The sequence below is a fragment of the Canariomyces notabilis genome (genome assembly GCF_033297395.1).
Source record: "Canariomyces notabilis strain CBS 508.74 unplaced genomic scaffold N656scaffold_26, whole genome shotgun sequence".
NCBI lineage: Eukaryota > Fungi > Ascomycota > Sordariomycetes > Sordariales > Chaetomiaceae > Canariomyces > Canariomyces notabilis.
In genome coordinates, this window is record NW_027041848.1 from 159068 (window position 1) to 182569 (window position 23502).

General features: G+C 53.5%; 10 protein-coding genes across 10 annotated transcripts; 2 read left to right on the forward strand and 8 right to left on the reverse strand.

The window, feature by feature from the left end:
• Nucleotides 1-1105: 1105 nt before the first annotated feature.
• On the forward strand, nt 1106-2482 carry N656DRAFT_801068 (uncharacterized protein; the record flags this gene model as incomplete). The annotated part of the gene is made up of 5 exons (XM_064818076.1): nt 1106-1274; nt 1336-1416; nt 1468-1554; nt 1624-1920; nt 1989-2482. 5 exons carry the CDS (start codon nt 1106-1108, stop codon nt 2480-2482), a joined length of 1128 nt encoding a protein of 375 aa, XP_064666845.1.
• A 335-nt stretch (nt 2483-2817) lies between these two features.
• On the reverse strand, nt 2818-4439 carry N656DRAFT_716422 (aminopeptidase-like protein; the record flags this gene model as incomplete). Its single annotated transcript, XM_064812130.1, has 2 exons — nt 2818-2967; nt 3027-4439. 2 exons carry the CDS (start codon nt 4437-4439, stop codon nt 2818-2820), a joined length of 1563 nt encoding a protein of 520 aa, XP_064666846.1.
• A 475-nt stretch (nt 4440-4914) lies between these two features.
• Nucleotides 4915-6624, reverse strand: N656DRAFT_783179 (uncharacterized protein). The gene has a single exon (XM_064815893.1). The coding sequence runs from the start codon at nt 6355-6357 to the stop codon at nt 5035-5037; it is 1323 nt and encodes a 440-aa protein (XP_064666847.1). The 5' UTR covers nt 6358-6624; the 3' UTR covers nt 4915-5034.
• Nucleotides 6625-9329: 2705 nt separating this feature from the next.
• Nucleotides 9330-10462, forward strand: N656DRAFT_783181 (uncharacterized protein). Its single transcript, XM_064815894.1, has 5 exons — nt 9330-9524; nt 9595-9783; nt 9843-10072; nt 10134-10309; nt 10373-10462. Exons 1-5 carry the CDS (start codon nt 9338-9340, stop codon nt 10398-10400), a joined length of 810 nt encoding a protein of 269 aa, XP_064666848.1. The 5' UTR covers nt 9330-9337; the 3' UTR covers nt 10401-10462.
• Nucleotides 10463-10690: 228 nt separating this feature from the next.
• Nucleotides 10691-12180, reverse strand: N656DRAFT_791947 (putative Xaa-Pro aminopeptidase; the record flags this gene model as incomplete). Its single annotated transcript, XM_064817030.1, has 3 exons — nt 10691-10790; nt 10841-11953; nt 12017-12180. The coding sequence occupies 3 exons, from the start codon at nt 12178-12180 to the stop codon at nt 10691-10693; spliced, it is 1377 nt and encodes a 458-aa protein (XP_064666849.1).
• A 2350-nt stretch (nt 12181-14530) lies between these two features.
• N656DRAFT_783186 (uncharacterized protein) lies at nt 14531-15327 on the reverse strand (the record flags this gene model as incomplete). The annotated part of the gene is made up of 3 exons (XM_064815895.1): nt 14531-14569; nt 14647-15210; nt 15274-15327. 3 exons carry the CDS (start codon nt 15325-15327, stop codon nt 14561-14563), a joined length of 627 nt encoding a protein of 208 aa, XP_064666850.1. The 3' UTR covers nt 14531-14560.
• A 115-nt stretch (nt 15328-15442) lies between these two features.
• On the reverse strand, nt 15443-16370 carry N656DRAFT_783187 (uncharacterized protein). Its single transcript, XM_064815896.1, has 3 exons — nt 15729-16370; nt 15653-15679; nt 15443-15552 (listed from the first exon to the last, which is right to left on the reverse strand). The coding sequence occupies exon 1, from the start codon at nt 16135-16137 to the stop codon at nt 15847-15849; it is 291 nt and encodes a 96-aa protein (XP_064666851.1). The 5' UTR covers nt 16138-16370; the 3' UTR covers nt 15443-15552; nt 15653-15679; nt 15729-15846.
• A 252-nt stretch (nt 16371-16622) lies between these two features.
• Nucleotides 16623-17714, reverse strand: N656DRAFT_801073 (class I glutamine amidotransferase-like protein; the record flags this gene model as incomplete). The annotated part of the gene is made up of 4 exons (XM_064818077.1): nt 16623-16697; nt 16767-17351; nt 17430-17489; nt 17565-17714. The coding sequence occupies 4 exons, from the start codon at nt 17712-17714 to the stop codon at nt 16623-16625; spliced, it is 870 nt and encodes a 289-aa protein (XP_064666852.1).
• A 2250-nt stretch (nt 17715-19964) lies between these two features.
• On the reverse strand, nt 19965-20848 carry N656DRAFT_847908 (uncharacterized protein). The gene is made up of 2 exons (XM_064819282.1): nt 20484-20848; nt 19965-20398 (listed from the first exon to the last, which is right to left on the reverse strand). Exons 1-2 carry the CDS (start codon nt 20577-20579, stop codon nt 20342-20344), a joined length of 153 nt encoding a protein of 50 aa, XP_064666853.1. The 5' UTR covers nt 20580-20848; the 3' UTR covers nt 19965-20341.
• Nucleotides 20849-21550: 702 nt separating this feature from the next.
• N656DRAFT_783189 (Metallo-dependent phosphatase) lies at nt 21551-22886 on the reverse strand. The gene has a single exon (XM_064815897.1). It carries the CDS (start codon nt 22725-22727, stop codon nt 21615-21617), a length of 1113 nt encoding a protein of 370 aa, XP_064666854.1. The 5' UTR covers nt 22728-22886; the 3' UTR covers nt 21551-21614.
• Nucleotides 22887-23502: the final 616 nt, after the last annotated feature.

Consider the following 23502-nt stretch of genomic DNA (forward strand, 5'->3'; position numbering starts at 1 on the left):
TGACACCTCCCATCCCACCCTCGCTCGACATGTTGCCCACCCCTGCGCCCTAGCCGCTGTGCCGCATGGTGTCGAGCACACTTGGGTTATTAATGACCTTCAACAAGCTTTTCTTGCAGAGGCAACCCACTGGTGTAAATTGAGGCAAGAAGGCTGCAACTTTGGAAATTGGGAGCCTTGTGAGATTGACGTTGCTGTTGGGGCTGCTGAACAATTAGCTGCTCGTCACTTGCCAACTTGAAAGCAGTGGCAATGCCGCACACACTCACCTAGGTCAGGTCTGCCTCGTCTGGTGTCTGGTGACGCGTACGAGAAGGCATCAAAGAAATTCAGGTTACACCTCAATTTCCACATTCTGAGCCTTTCGGAGCACCCGACACGCCCACGACACCATCTGGCAAGGCTGGCAGTTTCCAGGGAAATTTTTCTTTGAAGCACAGAGTTAGCTGCAACAGGGTATCCGAAGATGATTTTCGGGTCAGCAAAGGCCATAGCACAATCTCCCGTCCCGCCGTGTCAAGCCCAAATGTGCAGAACACGCTGCTTGGATGTGGGCGGGTTATCTTCACTCAACCAGGCCCGACAGTTTGGAGACGACGGGGGTCGTCCACGAGCCTTTTCCAATTTCCAGGTCCTCACCCACCTGCAGAGGTTTGTGGTGGCTTGCTGCCGACCCCGGAGGTGCAACAACCCCCCGGTAACTCTGGGCAGGTCACGGCGCCTGAGTGGATGATTGTTGCTCAGCCACGCTTGACATTGGCTCCCCCAGACACTGCGGCTGCAACGCATCTTCTGCGTCGTGCAGAATGCAAGGCACTGCAATGGCCCGCTGCAAGGTCCCACTGCAGGCCTCCCGACCCGCATGATCTTTAAATACACTCCGATTTGCACTTCTGGAACATCTCGATGAAGGTATGCATTCGATCACAATTCTCCAACAACCTCTGCAACAAACAAACTTGTAGATCATAGGCTCTTGATCTACCGATCCGCGAGGCGATTCGTTCATCAGCAGCTCTCAACCAGCTCGACGAGGCCTGAGGGTCGCGCCTCGATAAAACGACCCACCTGACTTCCATCCTTGCGCTCGCATCTCGTCGCCGCAATGGACAGCTACGCCCATTACTACGGACACCTCTCAGACTCATCTGAGGCGACTTCTCGTGGTTCTCGTCGCGACAGGTGCGGTGTTGACGGCTGCCGCAAGAAGCAGTGCTACTGCACCCTCCCCGGGAGGGCGGGGACTCGCATCTATTCCAAGTACTGCGAACTCCGTATGTTCCAGCCGGTCCCGATAGTCCTTGAGAAGCTGTCGCCACTAACATGCATGTACAGACACCTGCGAGGCCTTCCTGCTAGAAGACAGTGACCACTGCTCGCACCCAAGAGTCACTGGCCAGCGCTACTGCCAAAGCCGTAAGTTTCACGCCTGATAGACCATAAAATAGCTGCTGACCACAATCCCAGACCTAAAATGCGGCCAGCCTGGATGCGCTGAACTGGGGGAGTTTGCCTCCGAACGGGGCGAGTACGTGCAGTGGTTCTGCGCCGCCCGTAAGTTTGCACCCACTCCTGCACCAACAAATCCCACACACAGTTCGACTGATCCCATCCTCTTGACAGACCGGTGCACCGTAGCCCGCTGCCGCGCCAGAGCACGCGACTCGCAGCAGCAGCGCTGCAACACCCACACCATAACATGCAACATCAGTGGCTGCGACCGGCCCTGCCATCTCGACCGGGACGGCAGTCTCCTCCTGACCTGCGCCGTGCACTACGGCACCTTCAAGTGCGAGTGGCCCGGCTGTGTCCGCCGCAGGCCAGGCTACCATTTCAGATACTGCCTGGCCCACAAGTGCAGCCTCGCCCAATGCGGCAACGCCCGCGATCCCGCGGGAGGAGGCCCCATCTGCGTGCTCCGTAAGCCAGCCCCTTTTTATCGCAAACCAGACAGGTAGCATCAGACTAACAAAACAAACCACCAACAGACCGCTGCAAAATCTCCCCCTGCCAGAACCAGGTATCCGACCCCTCGCAACCATCCTCCCGAACCTGCCCGTCGCACACATGCAAATCCCCGCGGTGCCTCTCCGCGCGGCGATCCCCCGGCGACGACTTTTGCCCGTCACACGCGTGCGTGGTAGCCGGGTGCCTAGAGCCACGATCATCATCGTCAACCGGGTCCGGGCGGTGTGTGGAGCACGAGCTGAGGCGGGCGCGGCGCGACCGTGCCGCCTCGTGGGCCAGCAGTGCAGCGCGGAGCGGGGGTGGAGGCTCGTTCGATTTCGAGGCGCTACGGGAACGGTTCGATCGCGAGCGTAAGAGAAGGTCGGATGACCCGGAGGGGTTGAGGAGGCTTCAGAAGGAGAGGGAAAGGGAGATTGAGAGGATTGAGAAGGAGTTGGAGATGCTGGAGAGGGAACGCGGGCGCGGAGAGGGGTATGGGTCGTACCCTGGCTGGGAGCGGTGGTATGAGCGGTAGTTGGTGGGGACTTCTTTTGTCTGTTGTTTGGGTTTTGGTTCGGAGTTAGATGGGTTAGACATCGGTTCGGGTTGCATGGGTCCTTGGAGGCAGGCGGCAGGTTAGATCGGACAAGGAGAGATACCCGGACTTGGAATGTTAGAAGCGGACGGCGTTCGGTCGGTTTGGATACAGGGACTTACTTTCACAAGGCGTTCAGAAATACCAGGTGAAATCGTAAGGGGGAAAAAGACTTTGCAGACTCTATCAACGCTGATCCTCTACTCCCCTGTCTATTGTTGTGCGGTAACGAATGTTTGTACTAAAAATGGAGTTCGGTATTCGGTAAAACGTCCCTATATGAACAACTTGCTTCCACGGTACTTGGCTTTCTTCTCGTATGCGTCATGCTTGGCTGAGCTAGCCGCGAGGGTGATGTCGTCCACCGCCCTCTTGGGGAACCCTTCGAACGACCTGGCAAAGGTGGCTACTGAGTGCGCCACCAGCTACCACAGTGTCAGCATGATCCACCTCGCTCCGGTACAAGCATTTAGCAAAGGCCTACCTTCGAGTTCACCTCCCAAGCAGTGAGATTCAAGTTCTGCAGGTTGTCGCAGAGCTCGTGGTAGCAGACATCGTACGGCACCCCGTCTTCACCGCCAAACATGGCCGCCTCCTCGACCGTCTTGACGCCCTCAGCACCAGTGGCAATTCCACCAGCGGGAATGCCGCCCCGGATGAACCCGTCGTAGTCGCTCCGCCCGTCAAAGGGGATGAAGGTGTAGTTCAGACCCTGCCGTGTGTACCAATCGACATAAAAATCGCGCAGCTCCTGGGACCCAACGGGGTGCTCGTCATTCCGGGCGTCGTAGATCTGGTACGCAAAGTTCGGACTCGCTAGCATGTCGTAGTCCATGAACAGGCGTATCTTGCGGTTCTCCTCGGCAGACAGACTCTTGACGTAGTGGTATGAGCCCAGCAGGCCCTCCTCCTCGGCAGACCACCAGGCGAAACGCACACAGTTGTTGACAGTGAAGTTGGCCAGGTTGACGGCTATCTCCAGAAGAGTAAGACTGCCGGATCCGTCGTCATTGATACCCGGTCCCGCGTCGACTGAGTCGCTGTGCCCGCCGAGCATGACGCAGTTTTCGGGATCGCCTTGCGTGGTCTGGGCGACGATGTTTCTGGTGACGATCTGATCGACGACGGAGTCCACGTACGCAATGGACGGGATTGTCTCGCCCGCTTGGAGCCGCTGGACAAAGGGACGGGCATCCTCGCCGGGCAGGCCAAAGGTGGCGACGTGGTGCCGCGAGGGTTCGCCGAGCGTGCCAGCCACGGGGCCGTCTTCATAGTTGTATACCACGGCCGCAACGGCGCCTGCCTTGCCGGCCAGCTCAGACTTGGTGCCGAAGGGGCAGGTCCCACGTTTGATAAAGGCAATGTTGCCCGACACGAGGGCAGGGTAGTCGCCTGCGTCGCAGCCATCGTTGGACACGAGCGTGAGATTGCCGTGGACGGGCTCCTTGTTCTTGGTCGGGGGAGTCAAGCTCATGGGCTGGGCATGCTGGGCCACGGATTGGTCGAGAACCAAGCGCGACTCGGATACATATCCCGTCACGGCGGTGAAAGGCTGGTGCCAGACTCTGTAGTAATCGCCGAGTGTACCGAGGGTCTGGGAAATGTAGAGAAAGGTCCCCAGATGGCCTTTGCTGCCGATGACACGCGTGGGGTGATTGTACTCCTCCTTGGACATGTGAGCGAGCCACCACAGCTTCTTCGCACGCGCGAACAGGTTCTTGCTGTTGATGGTGGCCTGAAGGGCGTCGGAGTCGACGAGGGGCTTCCCGGGCTTGAGTCCCTGGACTTTGGAGTCGACACCAATCGGTACTTGCTGTTGCTCCGGCACGTGCAAAGCTGTCGCGCCACTCAGAGCTAGAGCAGCGAGCCCGCTCAGGGCGAATCCCTTCAGTGTCATCGAGTCCGGGTTTTTGGGGGGAGGGCCGAGTCGCGTGCTCGGTTGAAAGGTCGGGAATTCAGAAGCGCTCGGCATCACAAACGATAAGTTAAGCGACGGAACGGAGGGTTGGGGGGCCGATTCCGGTGCGGTTTCTTGGCTCAGCCAGGGAGGCGCAGCTGCTCGTTGAATGTTGATGGGGCAGGGTGGAGCCTCGGAAGCCCCACTGCAATGACACAACCTCAACTCTGTCATCAGGCAGCACATCTCTCAACAAATCCCCCAAGTCATCTACGGAGTAGATATCTTCTTGTTTAAGCACCCGCATTTGAGAATCGTTCTAGGCTGCGAATGATACCTCGTACTAGGTCCCAACTGATCGCCTACTTACTTGATTTCATCGCTAAGCCCACGCTTGCTCCCGGTTCATGCTCTCGCGCGATTCGCGCGGTTGATCGGAAACCGATCTCACGGAATCATTGCCGTGAAAGCCGGATATGGGTTCATCTTATACAAGCTGATAAACATGTGACGTCCTATTCAGCAAAGCAACCGCTCGACAAGTTTCTCGTCCTAATAATCATGTGTTGCCCATTTACACGCTTTATTATCCGCCCTATTTCTTGGGCACCTTTCCCCTTCTCTTGAGTGTATACCGATACGAGTAATGCCCCTTGATATCCGACGCCATGATGCGCATCGCAACCACGTCGTTCGACTTGACGCCGCCCTCAACAATGCCCGCCTGCACCGCCATATCCGCATACTTCTTCGCCTTCTTATCGTCACCCAGGTAATTATAATTCAGCGCCGCCAGCTCGTACGCCTCGGCAAACTTGGCATGCAGTCGATCCTCCTCCACGAGCTTCAAGTACCGCTCAATCAAGTCAAAGTCCACCTTTGTGCTGTCATGGTTCCTCAGCTCACCCCGCAGCTCTAGAATCTCCTCAAGCCGCTTATCCGCATTGGCAATCTCCTCATTACCACCCTTCGGCGAGCATGCGCTGCAGGTGCAGCCTTTCTTGCCGTTCCCGCGGCGACGCTTTACCCACGAGATGCGCTCCTCGCGCGGCGTGAGGGGGTTGATGTAGGCGATGGTGATAGGTTCGCCGACCTGGATGCGGCGGGCGACGGTGAGCCGGATGGCGAACGACTCGTCGAGGTGGTAGGCGGCGTTGGGTCGGCAATCGTGCTGCAACACAAAGACCTCGGGGTAGTTGACGTAGTGCTTCGAGTTTTCCTCCCGCCGGTACATGTAGCCGAGATCGATCTCAAAGGGCGCCGCACGAAGGATCTCCTCGATGGACCTCGGGTTGAGGTTGGCCGGATCGCCGGGCCGCAGGCGTTGCTTGTCGAACTTCTCGCGCGTCGCGTCGGGGAGGAAGGCCACGGCGGCTTCCAACAGCTTGATGCGGTCCTTCTTTCTCGGAATGTCGTCAAAGAGGGATTGGTGGACGATTAGTACCGGAGTCCACGACATGAGCGGCTTCCCGCGACGGATCGCCTTTGTTGCTCTGATAAGGACGCCTTGCTCCTGGTCTTGCACCTCCTCGAATGGGACGGGGTCCTCAAAGTACTTGTTCTCGCCTCGCTCGAAGTGCTCTTCTAGGCGGTCCATCTTTTGGTATTCCTCGTGCTTGGTGACCAGCACGATGCCACGGCCCTTGGCCATCCGGCGGTTTGTGTAGATACAGTACTCGCCCTCGCAGATCTTGGACTCCCACCATCCTTCTACAGGCGGCGTTTTGCGTGGGGTGGCTGTCGTGTTTTGGGCGTAAACGGTGCCCTTGTCAATGGGTTCATAGGCTAGGCCATCGCCCGAACCTGCGGGAGGAGGGTCTGCTCTAACCTCAGCTTTGGCATCCGTGTTGGCAGTGGCCAGAGGTGCCAGCAGCCCGAGAAGGAGCAAGCGGGCGAGGGAGAGCCGGCTCCGTGTCATGGTGGGCTATTTTCTGTCTAGCAATGAGCCCAATTCTGAGGGAGCAGCCTGTTCCACAAACCTAAGACGGCGAAGTTGTTGAGGCAGAGGGCTGTGCGGTGGACAAGACCAAATGGATTTGGCCTTCGAGTGTCCGGGCGTAGATGTCTTCTTTTGTTGACATTCGGCACATCCCCAGGTTATGGTAATGCATCGCTCAGATGATGCAACGTGGCCTAGACGCCGGGCACTGCCGTTGTCTATATCGCTGCATGCCAATCCAAGCTTCATTCGATTGAGCATCTGGAAACATCGACTACATGATTGGCGTTGGCAACTGCCTAAATATGTCTTCCGGCCCCAGATGACTTTACCCGCGGGACCAATTCTTCAACCCGATTACAGTCGGTTCCGTGGTGCTGGATCGACGGCTAAACTGCCAGACTCATGAGGAACGAAAAGAAACGCCAAAGTACTGCATGTCAGTACCTAAATCCCGAGAGGGAGAAGCTGAGAGAAGAGAGAGAATGGAGTAGTGGCAGGGAGCTAATGATCCATATGCCTAAGGTATCTGGCCTGCTTTTAGCGCTTGATGCTCCATCTAGGTACTCGATAATGATTCAGTTTCTTAGACTCTTAACGCATACCTTAGACTTAATACAACTATTATAGGTAGAACTGAGTAGTAGGTACTTCATGTTTACTAAGGCCCACCTGCAATTAGATACACTCACAGACAACATGAAAACTCAACGGAGTTGAGATGTTCTTGTCTAGCCGTGTACACTCTATCCGGTGCGCTCCAACATCAGTCATGAGAGTTGGACTCCTGGTCTCGAAGATATTGAGCTGAATGCGATCAAGATACAAGGGTACTAAGCAGAGTAGATTGAACGAGCTTCAACTACACCTATACCAGTCTGGTGGGAACGCCTACATGTAAAAGAAGCGTGTAAAGTCTCACCACAGTTTTCGGAAATATGGCATGATATCATTCTTGAGTGGAGTTCTAAGGAAAAAGGAGTTGTAGGAGCTCCGTGTATAAGCTAAGTAACGTTACCTCAAGTAAGGTTTCTTGAGCAGTACTGTGCCCTACTATTCATGTACTAATAAAGACTGCCCATTCAGGCACTTTTACTAGATAATGACTTATTCACTTACAGTCTCACACAGGGTATTCAATTCAGTCAATCAGTCCAGGCTAGCTGCAACGAATTGGCCGCCAGACGCACATACTATATTAAGCAGAGCCTCTTATCCTATGATCGACAACTGACAAGTGCTTGCCTCGCCCCTACGTACTAGTTTAAGTTGTTTTAAGTTGTCCCCCATGCACGTTTCCGCGGACTATTGGTTAGGTTAGGTAGGTGTCCCTTCGGTACAGTAACGTCAGTGTAATGGAACCCCTGAGCAATATGAGTATTCCGAGTCGATAGAGACCCTGTTAAGACGAAAATCATGTAAAAGTGAGAGATCAAAGTCACCAGACATCTTCCAGTCAGCGTGCCTGGCACGTTACATGTATGATGTATGTAGGCACCCAAGCTGCTGAAGTCACCACATGCAGCATATCAGACTCGGAGTCAAACGCACGCACCCTAAAATTGACAAAATCTTGGGTACTAGTTAGCAGCCTGGCATTTCCAATTTTCCATTGCCATGATCAGTAGTTGTAGAGACCACGGGCAGTCTCGCCGTGATACTATCACTGGTCTTCACTGCACCAAAGTCTCCATATAACGAGGGGTGAGGCTTGGTCCATCAATGTTTCAGACTTTCAGCTCACTGCAATCGCCCCTCTTAGTTTAAGACCGATCGGGCCGACATTTGAAGCCGTATTACACATGCACGCCGCAGGACTATTCCGGAACCATGGGGTCCCCGCATCTTATGACGGTACGGCACAGCCATTACTTCCTATCAAGTGATACACGTGTAACGTCTCCATCGTGGAGCTGAAAAGTTGCCGTTGCAGTGCATGAAGCCCTGTTGGTGAGGACTTGTTTTGCCGTAGATACCCGAGCTATAGAGCATACATCGTGGTTCCTTTCAGGCTTTCAGCACACCGAGGATCGGTCCGTCTGCTGGCAAATAACCTTCTTAGGGGACCAGCTACCTGCTGTATGTGCTGTATGTACATACATACATATGCCAAGTGTTGTACTTGATGTAGCCGCCAATGGGTATGGAATATTCCGCCAAGCTTCTGTTCTCTCGGAGATCTGCTCAGGGCTGCAGTCATGCCCAGGGGAAACCATGCAATGACATGCATTGCCGTTACACTAGCCAACCTTAATATATTTTCTGCCTGGATCAGGGGAGTTATGGAAGGAAATTACAGGGCGGGGGATGTGCCACCACGTGCCTCGCTACGGCGCTGGTTCGTCTTTCTGAACTGGTCTGTACTAGCAATAAACTAATAGTCTGGTACCTGTGACTTTGTGAGAAACAGGGTGACCGTTCATGTAGGGTGAACTTTCACGTAGTCGGGGATAAGACATTTCGAGCATGCCCAGCAGTATCACTATCATCGTCGTGTGATCTGGGTCATCAATCATCTGGTAGTAGTAGTCGGTATAGCACCGTAGCAGGTCGTAAGATCCGGCAGTAGTACCGTTCCGTCTACCGAGAAACTGACCCCTCAGGCTGTGATTCGCCTCTTTCGAGGTGTACTTGGCCGACGGCTGTGCAAGCCATGATTGAGTTAGCCCGACCAGTATCTTGGGGAGAAGCTGCAATGGCTGCATGCCATGACTTCGTGCCGCAGCTAAGAAAGCTGCTCACCGAGGCAAGGGAGGGAACGATAGGCGATTGATGTCATCTTTTCAACAAGTAGCACAACGGGACAACCTCCTTATAGGTGAAATCCGACCTCTGAGGCTATTAGCACTAGTAAATACGAGAGACTGTGTTGTCAGGGGTAGGGGCTGCTGATCCACGCCCAATTGTCAGGTAAGTTGAATGCTGGAACATAACCTGAAGGTCTCTGGTATAAAAAGTCATGGAAGGGTCTGATAATCCCCTGAGAACCGACGACATTCCTCCTCCTGCTCCATCAGCATTCGGATCCCAGTACCATCGCAGGCAACAGACAACAACAATGCACTTCAAAGTTTTCGCTCTTGTCATGGCCACGGCCGTCATGGCCGCCGTCAACGAGCCATGCATTGGATCCGGCGGAAGAGCAGGTTCGTGAGCCGAACATCGTGAAGCGTCTTGACATAACCACAAAATGCTTACATACCTTACCTTGCCCAGGCGTGTGCGTCACCACCTCCGACTGCTCAAGCTCGGGCGGAGTGAGCATCTCCGGCGCCTGCCCATCGGATCCCGACAACGTCAAGTGCTGCACCAAAGCGACCTGCCCCAACGGGAGCGCGGGCAACTGCCGCTGGCAAAGCGACTGCGGCGGAAGCTCGGCCACGGGAATGTGCCCCGGCCCCTCTCGTACGTATAACCAGATGTCGGTTTTCCGCATTGCGATGTGACTGACATTGTTCATCTAGAATTCAAGTGCTGCTCATCGGCGGCGACCGGGTTCGGCGGTTACCCTGCCCCGACCATCCCCGGCGTAGGCGCCTGCAAGGCCGTCGCTGTTGAGGGAGCAAAGAAGGTCGTGGCAGCCTTCCCCGGCCGTGTCAGACAGATCTACTGCACCCGCGACTGCTCGTGCCCGGGCACCTCAGACCACTGCTGCGGCAAGGCCATTGACTTCATGTGCTCAGATGCTGGTGGTGTAAGTGGTTCCCAATGTGCTCCTGTAAGAAGGACGATCGACCCTGACAACCGCCTAATAGGTTCCCACCATGTCCGGCCGGGAGCTCGCCGAGTGGGTCATGAACAACCGTGGCACCCTCAATCTGAAGTACGTCATCTGGGGCCAGCGCATCTGGAGCCCTTCGGTCGACGGCGTCAAGGCATGGACCAGCTGGCGCCCGATGGAGGACAGGGGCGACGTCACCCAGAACCACTGGTAAGAACTGCGCTTCCCTATTTATGATGGCTGCGTATCAGTAACTCTAACGCCGGAATCTAGGGATCACGTCCACGTCAGCTTCAACTAATCTGGCTGCTGGAAATAGTTGCCAGATTGCTTTCCAGAGAGTGTCAAACTTCGCTCGATCGCGTCATGGTTCTCTTGGAGTACATGTGCTGCTTGGGAGTTACATAAACCCTGTACTTCTTATTGTTATTGACCATAAATATCACCCCTGAGCTAGGAGAGGAGTCTGATAGACGGAATATACCCAACTCAGAAGGCAACAGTATGATGGAGAAGCTGAAGTTCATGTTCTTGCCAACCATGGGATTGACTGCTGCCGCAGCGGATAAACACGTAATAAAGGCTCGTCGCCTAGCTGTTAGCAATAATCCTCTCCATCTCCTCGGGATCTTTGATGGCCGTCGTCAGATTCTCCACCCCAGTCTTCGTGACGACAACATTGTCCTCAATCCTGGACTAAAGTTAGCAGTTGCAAGCAGTCTCATCAATTTATTAACCTACCGGACGCCCCCAACATCCCAATACCTGTCCAGAACATCCTTGTCGATGTACTTGGCGTGATTCGGGTCTTTGAGGAACGGCTCAATGATGAAGTTGCAGAAATAGATGCCCGGCTCAACGGTGACCACACTGCCGGCCGGAAGCGTGCCCCTGACCCTGAGATAGCGGAACATGGTGTCCTTATCGGCGTAGTTGGGGTTGCCGCCGGTGTCATGGACGTCCATGCCGAGGTAGTGCCCCAAGCCGTGGGGGAAGAAGGCGACACTGGTTCGGTTGGCGAGGATCTCGTCCTTGTCGCCCTTCAAGATGCCCAGCTCGAGCAACCCATCAATTGCAATCTTGTGGGCGAGAAGGTGCACGTCGTCCCAGAGAACCCCCTCCTTGATCATGGCCATGCAGTCCAGCTGCATCTTGAGCACAATGTCGTAGATGGCCCTGCTTTCCTTGGTGAACTTGCCGTTGATGGGGAATGTCCGCGTGATGTCCGAGGCATAGCAGTCCCACTCGCAGCCGGCATCCAGCAGGAGATTGAGCTTGCCCGCCATCGGCGCATTGTTGTGCTTGTAGTGCAGCGTCGCCGCGGCGCGGCCCGCCGCCACGATGCTGTGGTACGCCTGGTTGGGCGCGCCGGCGGCAATGCATGTGCCGATGAAGGCAGCTTCAAGCTCGCACTCGTTCTTGGCGTGCTTGACCTTCTCGAGCACGGCACGGTGCGCCTTGTGGCTGATGGCGTTGGCCTTCGCGATCATGGCCAGCTCGTACTCGTCCTTGACGACGCGGGTAACTTCAATTGCTTCCTTCAGGATGGAGAAGTTTGTGTTGTCGAAGGCGAGGAACGTCACCTGATCCGACACCTGGTTGGGGATCGCAAAGACAGTCGACTTCTCGGGTCCTAGATGTGCCAATGTGGCATTGACGTCGCTCGTGTATTTAACCTCGTCCACATCGTATTTCTGCATGGCCTCCTCGGGAGAGACGGGCAGACCCGACCAGATGACGTCCTCGGGGTCGATCGGGGGGATGAAGAGTGTCGTCTTGGACGAGTCCATGTCGTGGACGACATATGAGTCGGCGAGGGGGCAGCCTGTGAGATAATAAAAGTAGCGGCGCTGTCTTCTCAACGCGTTAGAAGATATTTGGAATTGGGCTTGCGGCAATATGGATTATGGAGCTTACCGGAACGGCTCATCCTCGTCGTTATCCTCTATCTTCTTGGTCGCGCGACTCTCGAGATAGAGCACGCCTGAGGCACCGGGAATCTTCGAGCGGATGTAGTCGACGACCCTCCTCGCGTGCAGTTTGGCAGGGTACTTTCCCTGAAGAATTGTTTCGTAGTCCATGGCTTTTGTCGGCAGGATGCTGAGTGAACGTTTCTGGTGCCAATACAATGCTCGTAGGGTCCGGATTCCGATGAAAATGGGGCGGAGACTTTGCATAGGTGGTGGGAGAGGGGCACGAAGGGGACGGCGTTATCAAACTCGAACCAGAGATCCCGACAGCAGAGGACCCCTCATTCCTGTGAAGGGAATGTCACAGTGAGCGAGCCCCACATGTTTGCGATGTACAGTACATAAGGTGGGGTAGGTAACTGCGACTCTTACAAGTTACGGCAGTGTTGTGTGGCAGGGGGCTAGGGGCTGAGACTCGCTTAGTCAGCCACCGCACCTACCACTATCTAAGGCTTCCGTTGGCTTTGGTGTCTCCCAGGTCGTTCCTCTCTGCATCCTTCGTCCGTTCCTCCTCGATAACCTGTCACTCTTACCTCTCGCCTCTCAGAAGCTTCTTTCAGCGTCAGTCGTGTCAATCACATTGAGGTGGACGATATTCTTCTCGGCATCAACTCCATAGGTAGACCCTGAGCAGAATAGAAGCCCAATCGAACTACCTAGGTATGCAACTATGCATAGGGCCGTGGGCCCCGAAGGCTTCAAGTCCAACCCAAAACATCCCGTCTCCTTCACCGAAAACCCATCGTCAGCAAACCCTCACCAGTAGATCCTTAGCGATCAATTGAGTGCCGGCCCATTTCAAGGAATGCACATAAAACTGCGTTTGTCCTTTTCATCTCCTCGACGAGGCTCATGCTCCCCAGGTGGTGGTTCCATGCCAAGGCAAAAGGGAGGATAAGACGCTTGCTCGGATTCCAGATCGCGTTTCGATGGGGTGACTCGCGAATTTTCCCATAGATCTCGAATGGTTTCCCAGATGCCTCTCTTTGGCCCGTCCATCAATTCCAGAAGGGTTTCATGATTTGGGAGTTCCATTTGCGCAACCAATTGTCGGAAGGATACGCAATGGGTAGGGCTCCCCATGTCCATGCTGTCCGATGGATTGAGTAAGCTGAATTCCCTCCCTACAGAAACAAGGACGAGGCAATTCAGATCCACAACGCCGGTGCGGAGGAATGCTTCAAGCTTCCCTGCAGCGTTCACGCGCTGCTCTGAATCATCCCCAAATTTCCCATCCCTCAGACCATTATGTGCCACCACCAAAGCAGCCAACCGCGTGCAGAACAGCATCCAGGGAGTGGCCACATCACTATTGCAATATGTCTGGGTTTGACGATCAATTGGTTGGTACAGCACCTTAACCCGCTCGTTTGGTGACGCTCCAAGCTCCAGGGCCGTCTTCAACAGCGAAGCGCCAGTCCGCATGCTCAATGATGTTGAGACGAGAAGAGAAAGATCATCCTTGGCGTGTAGAAGTTCGGGCTTCGTGGACGGCGTACGGCGAGCATAGCCGGCATCAGCGAAGTTCCATGCTACCCCATGGAACACTGATACTGTTCCCGTCTTCAGGCTGAGATTGACCCAGGGCGGAAAATCGTGGGGCTGCAACATGTGGCTACCAAACCCAGCCTTCCAAAGGGCTACGTCTTCGGCGATGTTAGACGTATGATGAGCGATGACACGTTCGAGGCTTTCTAAGAGCGGGATCCGAGATTCGGCGCTTAGCTTCCAAGCTTGATTGAATATAAACATCGGACCGACGATACGCTTGAGGTTTAGGCGTGCGAGCTGAGCTTCGCGGCTTAGCTTCCGAGGAGGATTTAATATAGCCCACGGGACGAGTTCAGGTTTACAGAACCAGATATCAGCCAAGGCGATTCGGAATAGTAATTCGTCGCTGGGAAAGCCTTGAAACTCTTCCAACAGCAAAGATTCGCGGCTGTTCAGGAATTCGAGAAATGTTCGGTGGAAGAAGTTGACATAGGCCATCTCAAACAGGCCTCCAGGTCCGGCCGGATAATATGTGACCTCGAGAAGACCCTTCGTGACCTCGTCAACCAATATCTCAGCCGTGGATAGCCGCCTACTAATCTCGTCATCGGTATATGGCTGGATTGCATGCGATATCGGAAATGTCTCATCCTCGAGGTCGTCCAGCCAGGTCAAAGCTATGGTGTTTAAACGCTCTTCTTGCCTCTCCACAAGCAGAAACATCTTGAAGGCTGTTCTTCGATCAGCCGGGCTGATGGAGGCTAGTAGCTGCTTGTAAAGACCATCGAGGTCTTTTGGTATTTCGCGCAGTTGCTTCGTCAGATACTTGACATCGGTGCTCCGTCTCGTGGCCATGATGACGGACTTGACGACCAGGCGTGCCCAAAGGAAAACACCAGCAGCGTCCCGGACTACGGTGCGGACAAGGTCCATATAACAACCCCGGACGTTGGCAAAGTTCCTGTCTGTTCGAAACATGTCGCGTGCAAAGAGGAAGATGTCAAGCTGAGTAAGTGTATGAAGCCTGATCCGGCGTTCGTCTGAGTAGGCTTGCTCAAACTCACGATGCGGACGGGAGCTGACTAGGATCTTGATGCCGCCCCTGGCTACCCAAGCAAGAAGTTGCTCAACAAGAAGTTCATGCTGGAGGCTGTCGTTACCGTCCTCCCCGTACTCGTCGAGGCCGTCAATGACCAGGCAGATGCGGTATCCCGGGTACGGCGATTTGGAGATCAGCCTTTCCATGCCCTTCTCCAAGTGCCTGGGACGGAAGTAAGGCTCGTCAATGACGACTCCCGACCCGCTGTCTGAGAAGGCGTTGTATGCGTCGGGGAAAACATCTCGAACCAAGTGCGGGATCTGCGTCAGTATCTCGAAGAGAATGGCCCGATAAAGCCCTTCTAGCGATCTTTGTAACTTGCCTCCGGCCCTCCAAAAGAAAAAGCGAGCAAGCAGCAGTTGATCGTTATTCGGACATCGCTCCAGCTCTTTCCTGGTCTGATCGTGATCAAGTAGAAATTTAATCAGCGTCGACTTGCCGGACCCGGCCTTCCCTGAGATATGAAAGATGCCTTCACCATCACGCAACCAAGAAACGAGAGACGTCCACGCGTGCAGTCGAGCCTGCCTGGTCGCTTGCTCAAGTTCTCTGTACGTTTTAACCTCACCCACGTCATAATCGCTACAGCAGTCGTTGCTTACACCATTCCTAAGGTCTTCCTCGCTCAGAATCCCTTTGTAGGTGGTGCTATGGGCCTTTGTAACCATGTCCTCACGGAAGTACATGCTGTTGAAGTAGAGCTGCCTCATGATCCTAACTTCAGGGGAAGGGGCAGATGATGCGGTGAGCAAGCTGTTGAGCGAGATCTGAACGTCTCTGAGGAGTTGCAGGTGCTCGCTGAACATGGCCGACGCGGAATCCTCTCCGCGATGAATGGCCTCATTCAGGGTTCCCAGAGTTTGATTTAGTGTTCTCAGATTATCATCCCGGAGGTGAGTGAGTTGCCGAACAATATCTGATGCCTCCTTTTGAGATTGGGATTGTGAATTGTTGAGCTGCACCTGAATAGCTAGCTGATTCTCGCTTGAGAAGGAGAGGGATTGTCAATGCCGACATCAGGTACGCAAGGCTACTACTATAAAGATAGTTCTGGGGCTTACTTGAGCAGGAGAACCAAACGGAAAAGGATCTGTGACCGGCATTTCCCAAGCCTGTCTTCCAAATGCGCGACTTCTCCGCTTCTTCTCATGGACAAGAGAACGGTCTTGATACTCTTCCATGTGGAGCTACCGGCTTTGAGCTTCAACGTCTTCAGGAGCTTCCGGAGATCCTCGGCGATATTTTGGCATTCCACAGCCAGAGCCGCCAAAGCCTCTGCATGCTTCGAATAAGCCGCCGGGGGGGTTTGCAAACTGTTTGGTGGCGGTGGTTAAGTCGTCAACTACGGCGGCAACGTGGGCGTTCTCCAAAACCTGGCCGGAGCTGAGAACCTCGAATGCTCCCGAGACAACTTTGGATGCGAGATCAATGAAGGTAACAATGCTCGCGGCAAAGCTGACAGCGCTGATGGGATCCATGGCCGTCTGATAGCGCAAAGAACCATGAACAAAACGATATATACTTGACGACAATATGACGGAAGTGTCTAGCACGGAAGGCTAGGATCGAGTCTCACTGTGCCGCGAGTGGCGCCGGTGTTCAAGTGTGAAGACAGCCTCCACGAAAGGATCTGGATGAAAAGCGGGATGCCGCGCGAGGTCAGCCGCTTACAGCCGGTGATGCTGCCTTATCTACCCCTCAAACGAGATTCGCCAATCCTGAGCCAGTTTGGATTACACAAGTGTGGCTATGGTAGTCCTGCAAGTCTGCAGTGCCCGATTACTAACAGACTGTCAGATACACCGCGGACGGCCTGCTTCTACCTAACACAGGTGCGGGCTCCGAGTCACGTTGGACGGGCTCTGAAACTACTAGTAGGTACAATACAAGTACCCTATATACCCATTGACTTCTCCTGATTTCTGACACCTTCTTCGCCTAGATACGAACGACACAGTTGCTGTCAAGCCTCTTCAGGGTATGGCTGTAGTGGGCTAACAGTGCTGGTAAGGGGGATACTCATATTCGCTCCAGGAACCTATAGCAAAAGCACCTGTTAGCATGAATCGTCCCACGATTACTACTCTCCGGTAGTATAGCAACTCACCTTGTGAAGGACGGAGAACGGATCCCAGCGCGGATCAACGTGAGCCAAGTACTCAAGGTTATTCACGAAGTTGTTGACCCGCGGATCGCCGTATAGATGCCTCACAAAGGCAACCATCATGTCCATGCCCGCCGTGACGCCCGAACTAGTCCATACCTTTCCGTCTTCCACCCAACGCGCGCTCGGAACCCATGTGATGTTGGTGCCAAACTGTGTGACGAAGTCCCAGACCGCCTTGGTGCCTGTCGCACGCCGACCCTCCAGGACGCCAGCGCGCGCGAGAAAGCCTGCCCCGGAGCAGACCGAGAGAACGTACTCGGTCGTGTTGAAACGGGAGGCGATGAAGTCCTCGATGGCCGTGTCGTTTTGCTCTACCAGATGCAGATCGCCTACACCTCCCGGCATGATGAGGATATCCAGCGGCGGGGCCGTCTGGAAGTCGTGCGTGGCGATGAGCTGGACGTCGATCATGCGAGACATGTCCATGATGGATCCATCCGGGGTGTGATGGGGCGGGGGCCGGCTGCCCACTGGGCCGGCCGTCTTCGCGATTATCGAGAGGTTGATGCTGAACGGCCAAGAGAGCTTAGGTAGGTAACGTCTGGTTAGTAACATGGAGGTAGAAGTGGTTTTGGCACATGGTTCGGAAGCTTGGAGACCTACCCCCTCCAGGAACTGCAAAGGCCCGAAGACGTCCAAGATCGCGTATCCAGGGTAGACCACCTATCGGTCCGCGTCAACATTTCATATTCCTATCCTGTGTTTATATTGACACAAGCAGGCAAGGGACTCACTCACATAGCCAATGGACAATGTACGGTTGGCATTCCGCAGCTGCTCTGGTGTAAAGGTGTAGGTCGGAGTAGGCGAGCATGAAGCCTGAGCCCAAGCTAGTTGGGATGAAGCGACCAGCAGTGCCGAAGCTAGAATATCCGGTTGGATCTTCATGATGAGCGAGTGAGGTAGAGTCACGACCTGGCCTGTTTAGCTCGGATACGCTGGCAAACCGACAAGAGCAGAACTTGAAGTGTTCTCTGAAGTGCAGTTGAGATTCCAATGCCTCAGTACGGACCACCACCGGGTTCTAGTCGTCAATTTATACCCAGCACATGGTGCTGGCTCACTGAATACACTCCGGATCTAATCTGGTCTCAATGGTCGCGAGCAACTCAAAACTCGAGTAGGCGCTGGACCATAGGTGCAACGCTGCCAGTCTAGCGAGCCAGAATGCAGACATGAAGCTGCAGCCAAGACGCACTCAAATTAACCCGTCAATTGTAAGAGACATCTTGTGATGAGGCAGGGGTAAGGTAGACATTACGGAATCCAGGGCGTGCCACTGCACGGTTCCGACCTCAAATCCGAGGCGACAATCACCAGCAAATGAGACCACCAAACCTCGTCCTGTTCCGGCTTGGCTCGGGGGTTAGGACGTGTTGTTACTGTGAAGCGAGCAGGTAAGAGCAAGTTTGTTTCCGCATGCAGTAGTTTGAGAACAATACTACCATATTGAGTGTCAGACTGGGGCTTACAGGCCGTGGGTCCTAAATGGGTTATAAGTGTTAACTAGCGAGTGTCAGGAGTCATATACATGTTCACCTACATGTAGAATGACAGTACTAAAAGTACCTTAGGTATTGTGGCAATAGGTGCAGTGGGCGATGAAATTTGGTATTGTAGCTTATGTCGGATCTCCCAACAGCTGCGAATCATTGGTGCTTGCCCGGTTGTCTAAGTGTTGACTTCATGTTGATATGCCTTGAGCCTATGTCAGGGGCTTGATGGGAGAAGTGGAAGCAGGCTGCCCTGACCAAAGACGCTGACAGAGATCTAGCTCAAGAACAGTCTGTCAGAGAGTCATGGTAGAATTCGAGTCTTCGACTGAGAAGCCCAGTTAGAGAAGTCTTGGCTCACTTTTCAGAAAACAAGAGAGCACTATACATGCATTTGAAGCAGCAAATGCATCTGGTCTCCCAGGACATTATTCCATTGCCAGGCTATCCATTGCCAAATTAGTAGCACTCCTATCCCCTTGGTACTGGTATACCTTATCGCCAGTAAATCCGAAACTAGAACCACAGCATTCCTGCTCCCAATCCAGGACCGAAAAGCATCGCTAGTAACACAAATCTGAAAACCCCTGAGCGACCAACACCCGCAGAACCTTAAGGTAGGTAATGTATAAGAACCAAGGAGCCCTAGCAATCATCACCGACCCGATCCCATCCAGTGCACCTAGCTACCGGACACAAAGGCTGTATGACAGCTAGTGCACTTATACTGAGAGGGGTTCTCCTTTGTCAAGCCACAGCAACGGCACTTCGGTTGGTGGCACTTGCAGGTGGACGCCAAGCAGGTGTCCCGCCAGGGTTTTGAGCAGAAGCCGCAATGATACTGCGAGGAGTTTCTGACCTCGGTATCACAATGCTTGCAGCGAGTCATGGCTTTGTCCTTTGGTGGTGGCAATATTCCTTGGAGAAGTGTAAGTGCAGCTGAGTGTTCCTAAGATGCTGCGCTGATGACTGGAACTGGATGATACAGCGATTTCAAGTTGATGGAACCCACCCGAGTAGAGAAACAGCAGTTTAAATATCCAAGTAGGCATCTCAGTGCAATTGCTAAGTGGCAACTTGAAGTGATCTGGCCGAGTCATCGTACTCGTCGACCTCGCCGTCTCAACCCGTGTCTTTGTGGTGTTGCTCTTTGTGCCAGCTCTTTTGTCAACCCGGGCAGAGAGTAAAGAGGGGCTTTGCCGTCCAAATCAACTTTCACTCGTCATCTTAATAGTATCGACCTTGAATTACACTTGACGGAATCTGTAGAGTGAAGCAAAATAATTTACGTATACGTAGTTGTAACTGCTGCTTGTAGGAGTCGTTGGACTGATGTGTCTTCGCTTCACCGTAGGACAACGTCAACTTGAATAAGAGGGCATCTAGGGAAAGTGTCCATATATCCAGGATCTACTACAAGAAGTTTCATTTGGTAAGGAGTGCCGTTGGGTAAGGTAGCTGTCTTTACTTTAACACATAGTATCTAAGTAAAGCCCATAAAGAACGGCACAGCCTCGACTACCTAAGATTAGAAACTCAGTTTGTAGCTAGACTACCTACCTGGACTACTACTACGCAACCTTTCCAGCAGACATCCTTGGACGCTAGGTAGTTGGTATTTCAGCTAGCTCGTTTGGACTTGACCATTTGATAACAGGAGAGAAGCTTGAATCTGTGCATCAACTGCTCACGGGTGGCTGGCATAAAATGCCCGCGCCGCTCGATGTATCACATGTACTGAGGTAGCCAATTATCACTCCTACAGACAGGACGCTAGTATCGAATGTAGCTCTAAGAAACAAAGAGGACCCCAAATTAGGATATACAAGCCCTCCCTAGCAGCATATAATCCGTGATCACGGCAAAGTCCCTTTCCAAATCTTCTTTCAAGCGCCTATAATACAACAGTACAGTGAACTTCATGTGGAAAAGTCCGACATTTCGACTTATTCGTAATAATCGTGTAATGCCTCATGACTCTCCGCAGTGGGGTATTGATGGTTGGAGTCGGGAAGGCAACCTTTAGCAGGTTCCATTTGCGCAGCAAGGAGGCCCATCGCAGCTCCTCTCGTCGCAGAACTAAGCATCCATGTGGTCAGAAAGATTTCAGTTGGAACGGACGGTAATCCCTAAGTCATAGCCTCGTTAGGTTGGGAGCACTTACACAGAGCTCACGCTCCCTCAATTTCTCCATTGTCTTTTCAGGGGCAGCGGCGGCCAGCGCCATGAAGATAGTGGTGAGCAAGACGACAGCCCGCATCTTCGTTATGTTCAATGTTGCTTTGCGGCAATAGAGCGAGGAATCGGTGCTTGGATGGGAATAATTTGGATGTTGTCTTCGTGACTCCTGAGACTGAAAGCTTTGTGTCGAGGTTCACCGCAATTTAAGTACATCCCTAACCGTCGTCGGCGTCAGAAGGTTGTCTACCAGAATGATCGAGCTGAGTAGACATTCTGAAAGATCCGAGCATGGTTGAAGTTTGAGACGTCTTGCCGTCGTCATTTTTGACAAAGGGTCTAAGCGCTTTGTTGTCTCAAAATGGACCGGGCCGGTGATCCAGCGGCCAGGATAGCGACACCATCCACCACTTAGAACCCTGCAAAGTGCGCCCTTGCACAGAATCTCAAAACGTGGCTTACGCCGAGCTTGCCACAAGGCTTTGATCAAAGTGGGTGAAACCAACAAAGGGAGCAGACTATCGCACGACTTACACAGTACTACTGAGTATGTACCTTGAGTGACCGACTGGATGCCGTCGAGGGCTGACTCGGCTGATCCTTAGCAGTGAAGTTGAACTACTAATTGATATCACTAAGGTAAGGTAAGGTACCTTAGCTATCCGCTACTTGCAAGCGAAGCATTGTGCTTGTTTAGTTTACAGTTCACTTGGTTACACGCGGTGGTTAAATGATTCCAATCTGCCTATCCGTTGCCCCTTTGCTCACCCCCCTGACCTCAGCTCTTTCTGGAGCCCAAGGAAGTGCTGGCTGGAGCGCCCGGCAACACTCGTTGGCACACGGAGCTTGGTGTCGAAAGTGTTCGCTCACAAGTTTTCAATTATTTGACACACGACCAAGGTCGTGCAGCAGGAATAAGAAAGCCCAGATATACAGACCGTTTGAGAGAACCATTGCCCCGGATCGCCATCCGACTGTGAGCTCAACACATGGCACGGAAAATTAGCAATTAGCTCACTTGAGACACCGGGACTCGAAGTTCAATCAACTTTTCCCAAGGTTTATTCCATCGCGTCTCCTGTTTACCCCTATTTATTTCCTCTCTACTTACAACATGTCACGCCCTAGGAAGTTCCATATCCACCACCCACGGGGGGCGCATCGGCGTTCCGAGCACAGCCGCATTGACAAATAGGGTGCGGGCGCCCTGCTCGCTCAGCGGCAGGACATCCCCGGCGCAATGACTTGTCTTGACGCACTTTCCACGCGCATACTCGGCCAGCTTGCGCTCCTTTTCCCTAACCAAGTCCATCGTGTCCCCCTTGAGCGGGAGGAGCGACCCTAGATCGGCCAGCAGTGTCCAACTGCTGCTGGTACTACTCCTCCTCCTCCCCTCTGTAGTAGTAGTACTCCTCCCCGTTGCGCTGGTAGTAGTACTGCTCTGCTCCCCACTATTGCTGGTACTGGTTCCATGATGCGAGCCCGCATCCTCCGGAACCGGAACATCGCCCCACGTCACCACCTCCGCTCCCCAACCCTCATGAATATGCCCAAAGCAATGCAACCTCGGTCTTGCCCGCGCAATCGCAGCAAACAACTCTACCGACCCGACATTCTCGCCCGTGACCCAGCTGCGGTCCAGGACTCCCCGTGGCGGACCGTGCGTGATGGCAACATCGACACCCTGAGGAATCGCAAAATCGTGGCCTTCGAGTTTGGGATTGTACTGAAACCCGGGGCTGCCAAAGGCTGGCGTGTAGGGGCTGGCATAAACCGTCAGGGATGCGCCGTTGGGTAAGGAGAAGCGGTGCGTCCCTTCTTCTAGATAGGTGATGCCGTGCCTCTTGGCGGCTTCGGTGAAAAGTGCCTTTGCTTCCCCGGGACTGCCGTAGTAATGCTGCAGTAGCTCGCGGTTGCAGCGTCGCCGGGATTTGTGGCACATTTGTTGGAATGTGGGGGTGTCGAGGGTGAATTCGTGGTTGCCAGGGATTACTAGCTTTAAGGGGGCATCGATATCGCGAAGGAGTTGGAGGGTGGTTTCGAATTCGGATAGTTGGGAGTTTTCCGTCAGGTCGCCGCAGTGGATGACCACGTCGATGGGTTGTAGGGGCCTTGTGTCGGGGAGGAATCGATAGCCATGTGTGTCTGAGATGATGAGGAATCGTGTGCGTATTGTCGGGGTGCTTGTTGTAGATGGTGAATGCATCATGACTTGGTGGCCTTGTGTCATCTTGCTGTTGATCGCATAAAATCTATGGTAGTGGTCAGGGAGGATGAGAAAGATGGAATGCAGACTGGAGCGAGGCCATCTTGCGGTGAAGTTCAGCACACCGTACCCGGGCTGATATACACCGATGTGATGACACTGATGATGTCGGTGATGTAGTGGATACGATGATGGAATATTGTGGATCCTTGCCTCCTTCGGGAGTCGACGAGGGAATAGGGGCAGGCTTGAACCCTAACCCTTGTTTTACCCCTGACGATCCCTCCAGCAACCAGGACGTGAGGCACTGTCGTCACCACTCCGCGTTGAACTCCTGTGTGAGTTTGACGGCCATGTTCTGAAATAATGAATATTCCCAAGAAAATGCCATATTCATTAAGTATATCTCTTGCTTACCTATGCTGCTTGATAGCAAACAAGCTCACTGGCAATGATGTCTACCGACACTAGGCAGTCCATGTCCTAAGTCAAGAAGGTGCTCTAAGGCAAGAGAGGAGAGTACCTTATGGTTGTGGCTGCCTTAAGCCTTGGCGGGATGACGCCATTGGTGATATGACCCTAACCATACCGAGTCTTGACTCTTGCGAACCTCTTCCATTCGTTCCTGGTCAGAGCAAAAGCCATCCACAATGGTCATTATCACCGGCGTCTGAGAATTCGAATGCAGGCCCTGTACTCAGCTGGTGAAGATATTAATGATGTCACTTTGGCGGCCAGGCGGCCCCTCTTGTCGTTCAACCGCACAATGGGTGAGTTCTTTTTCAGTTCTTTTTTATCG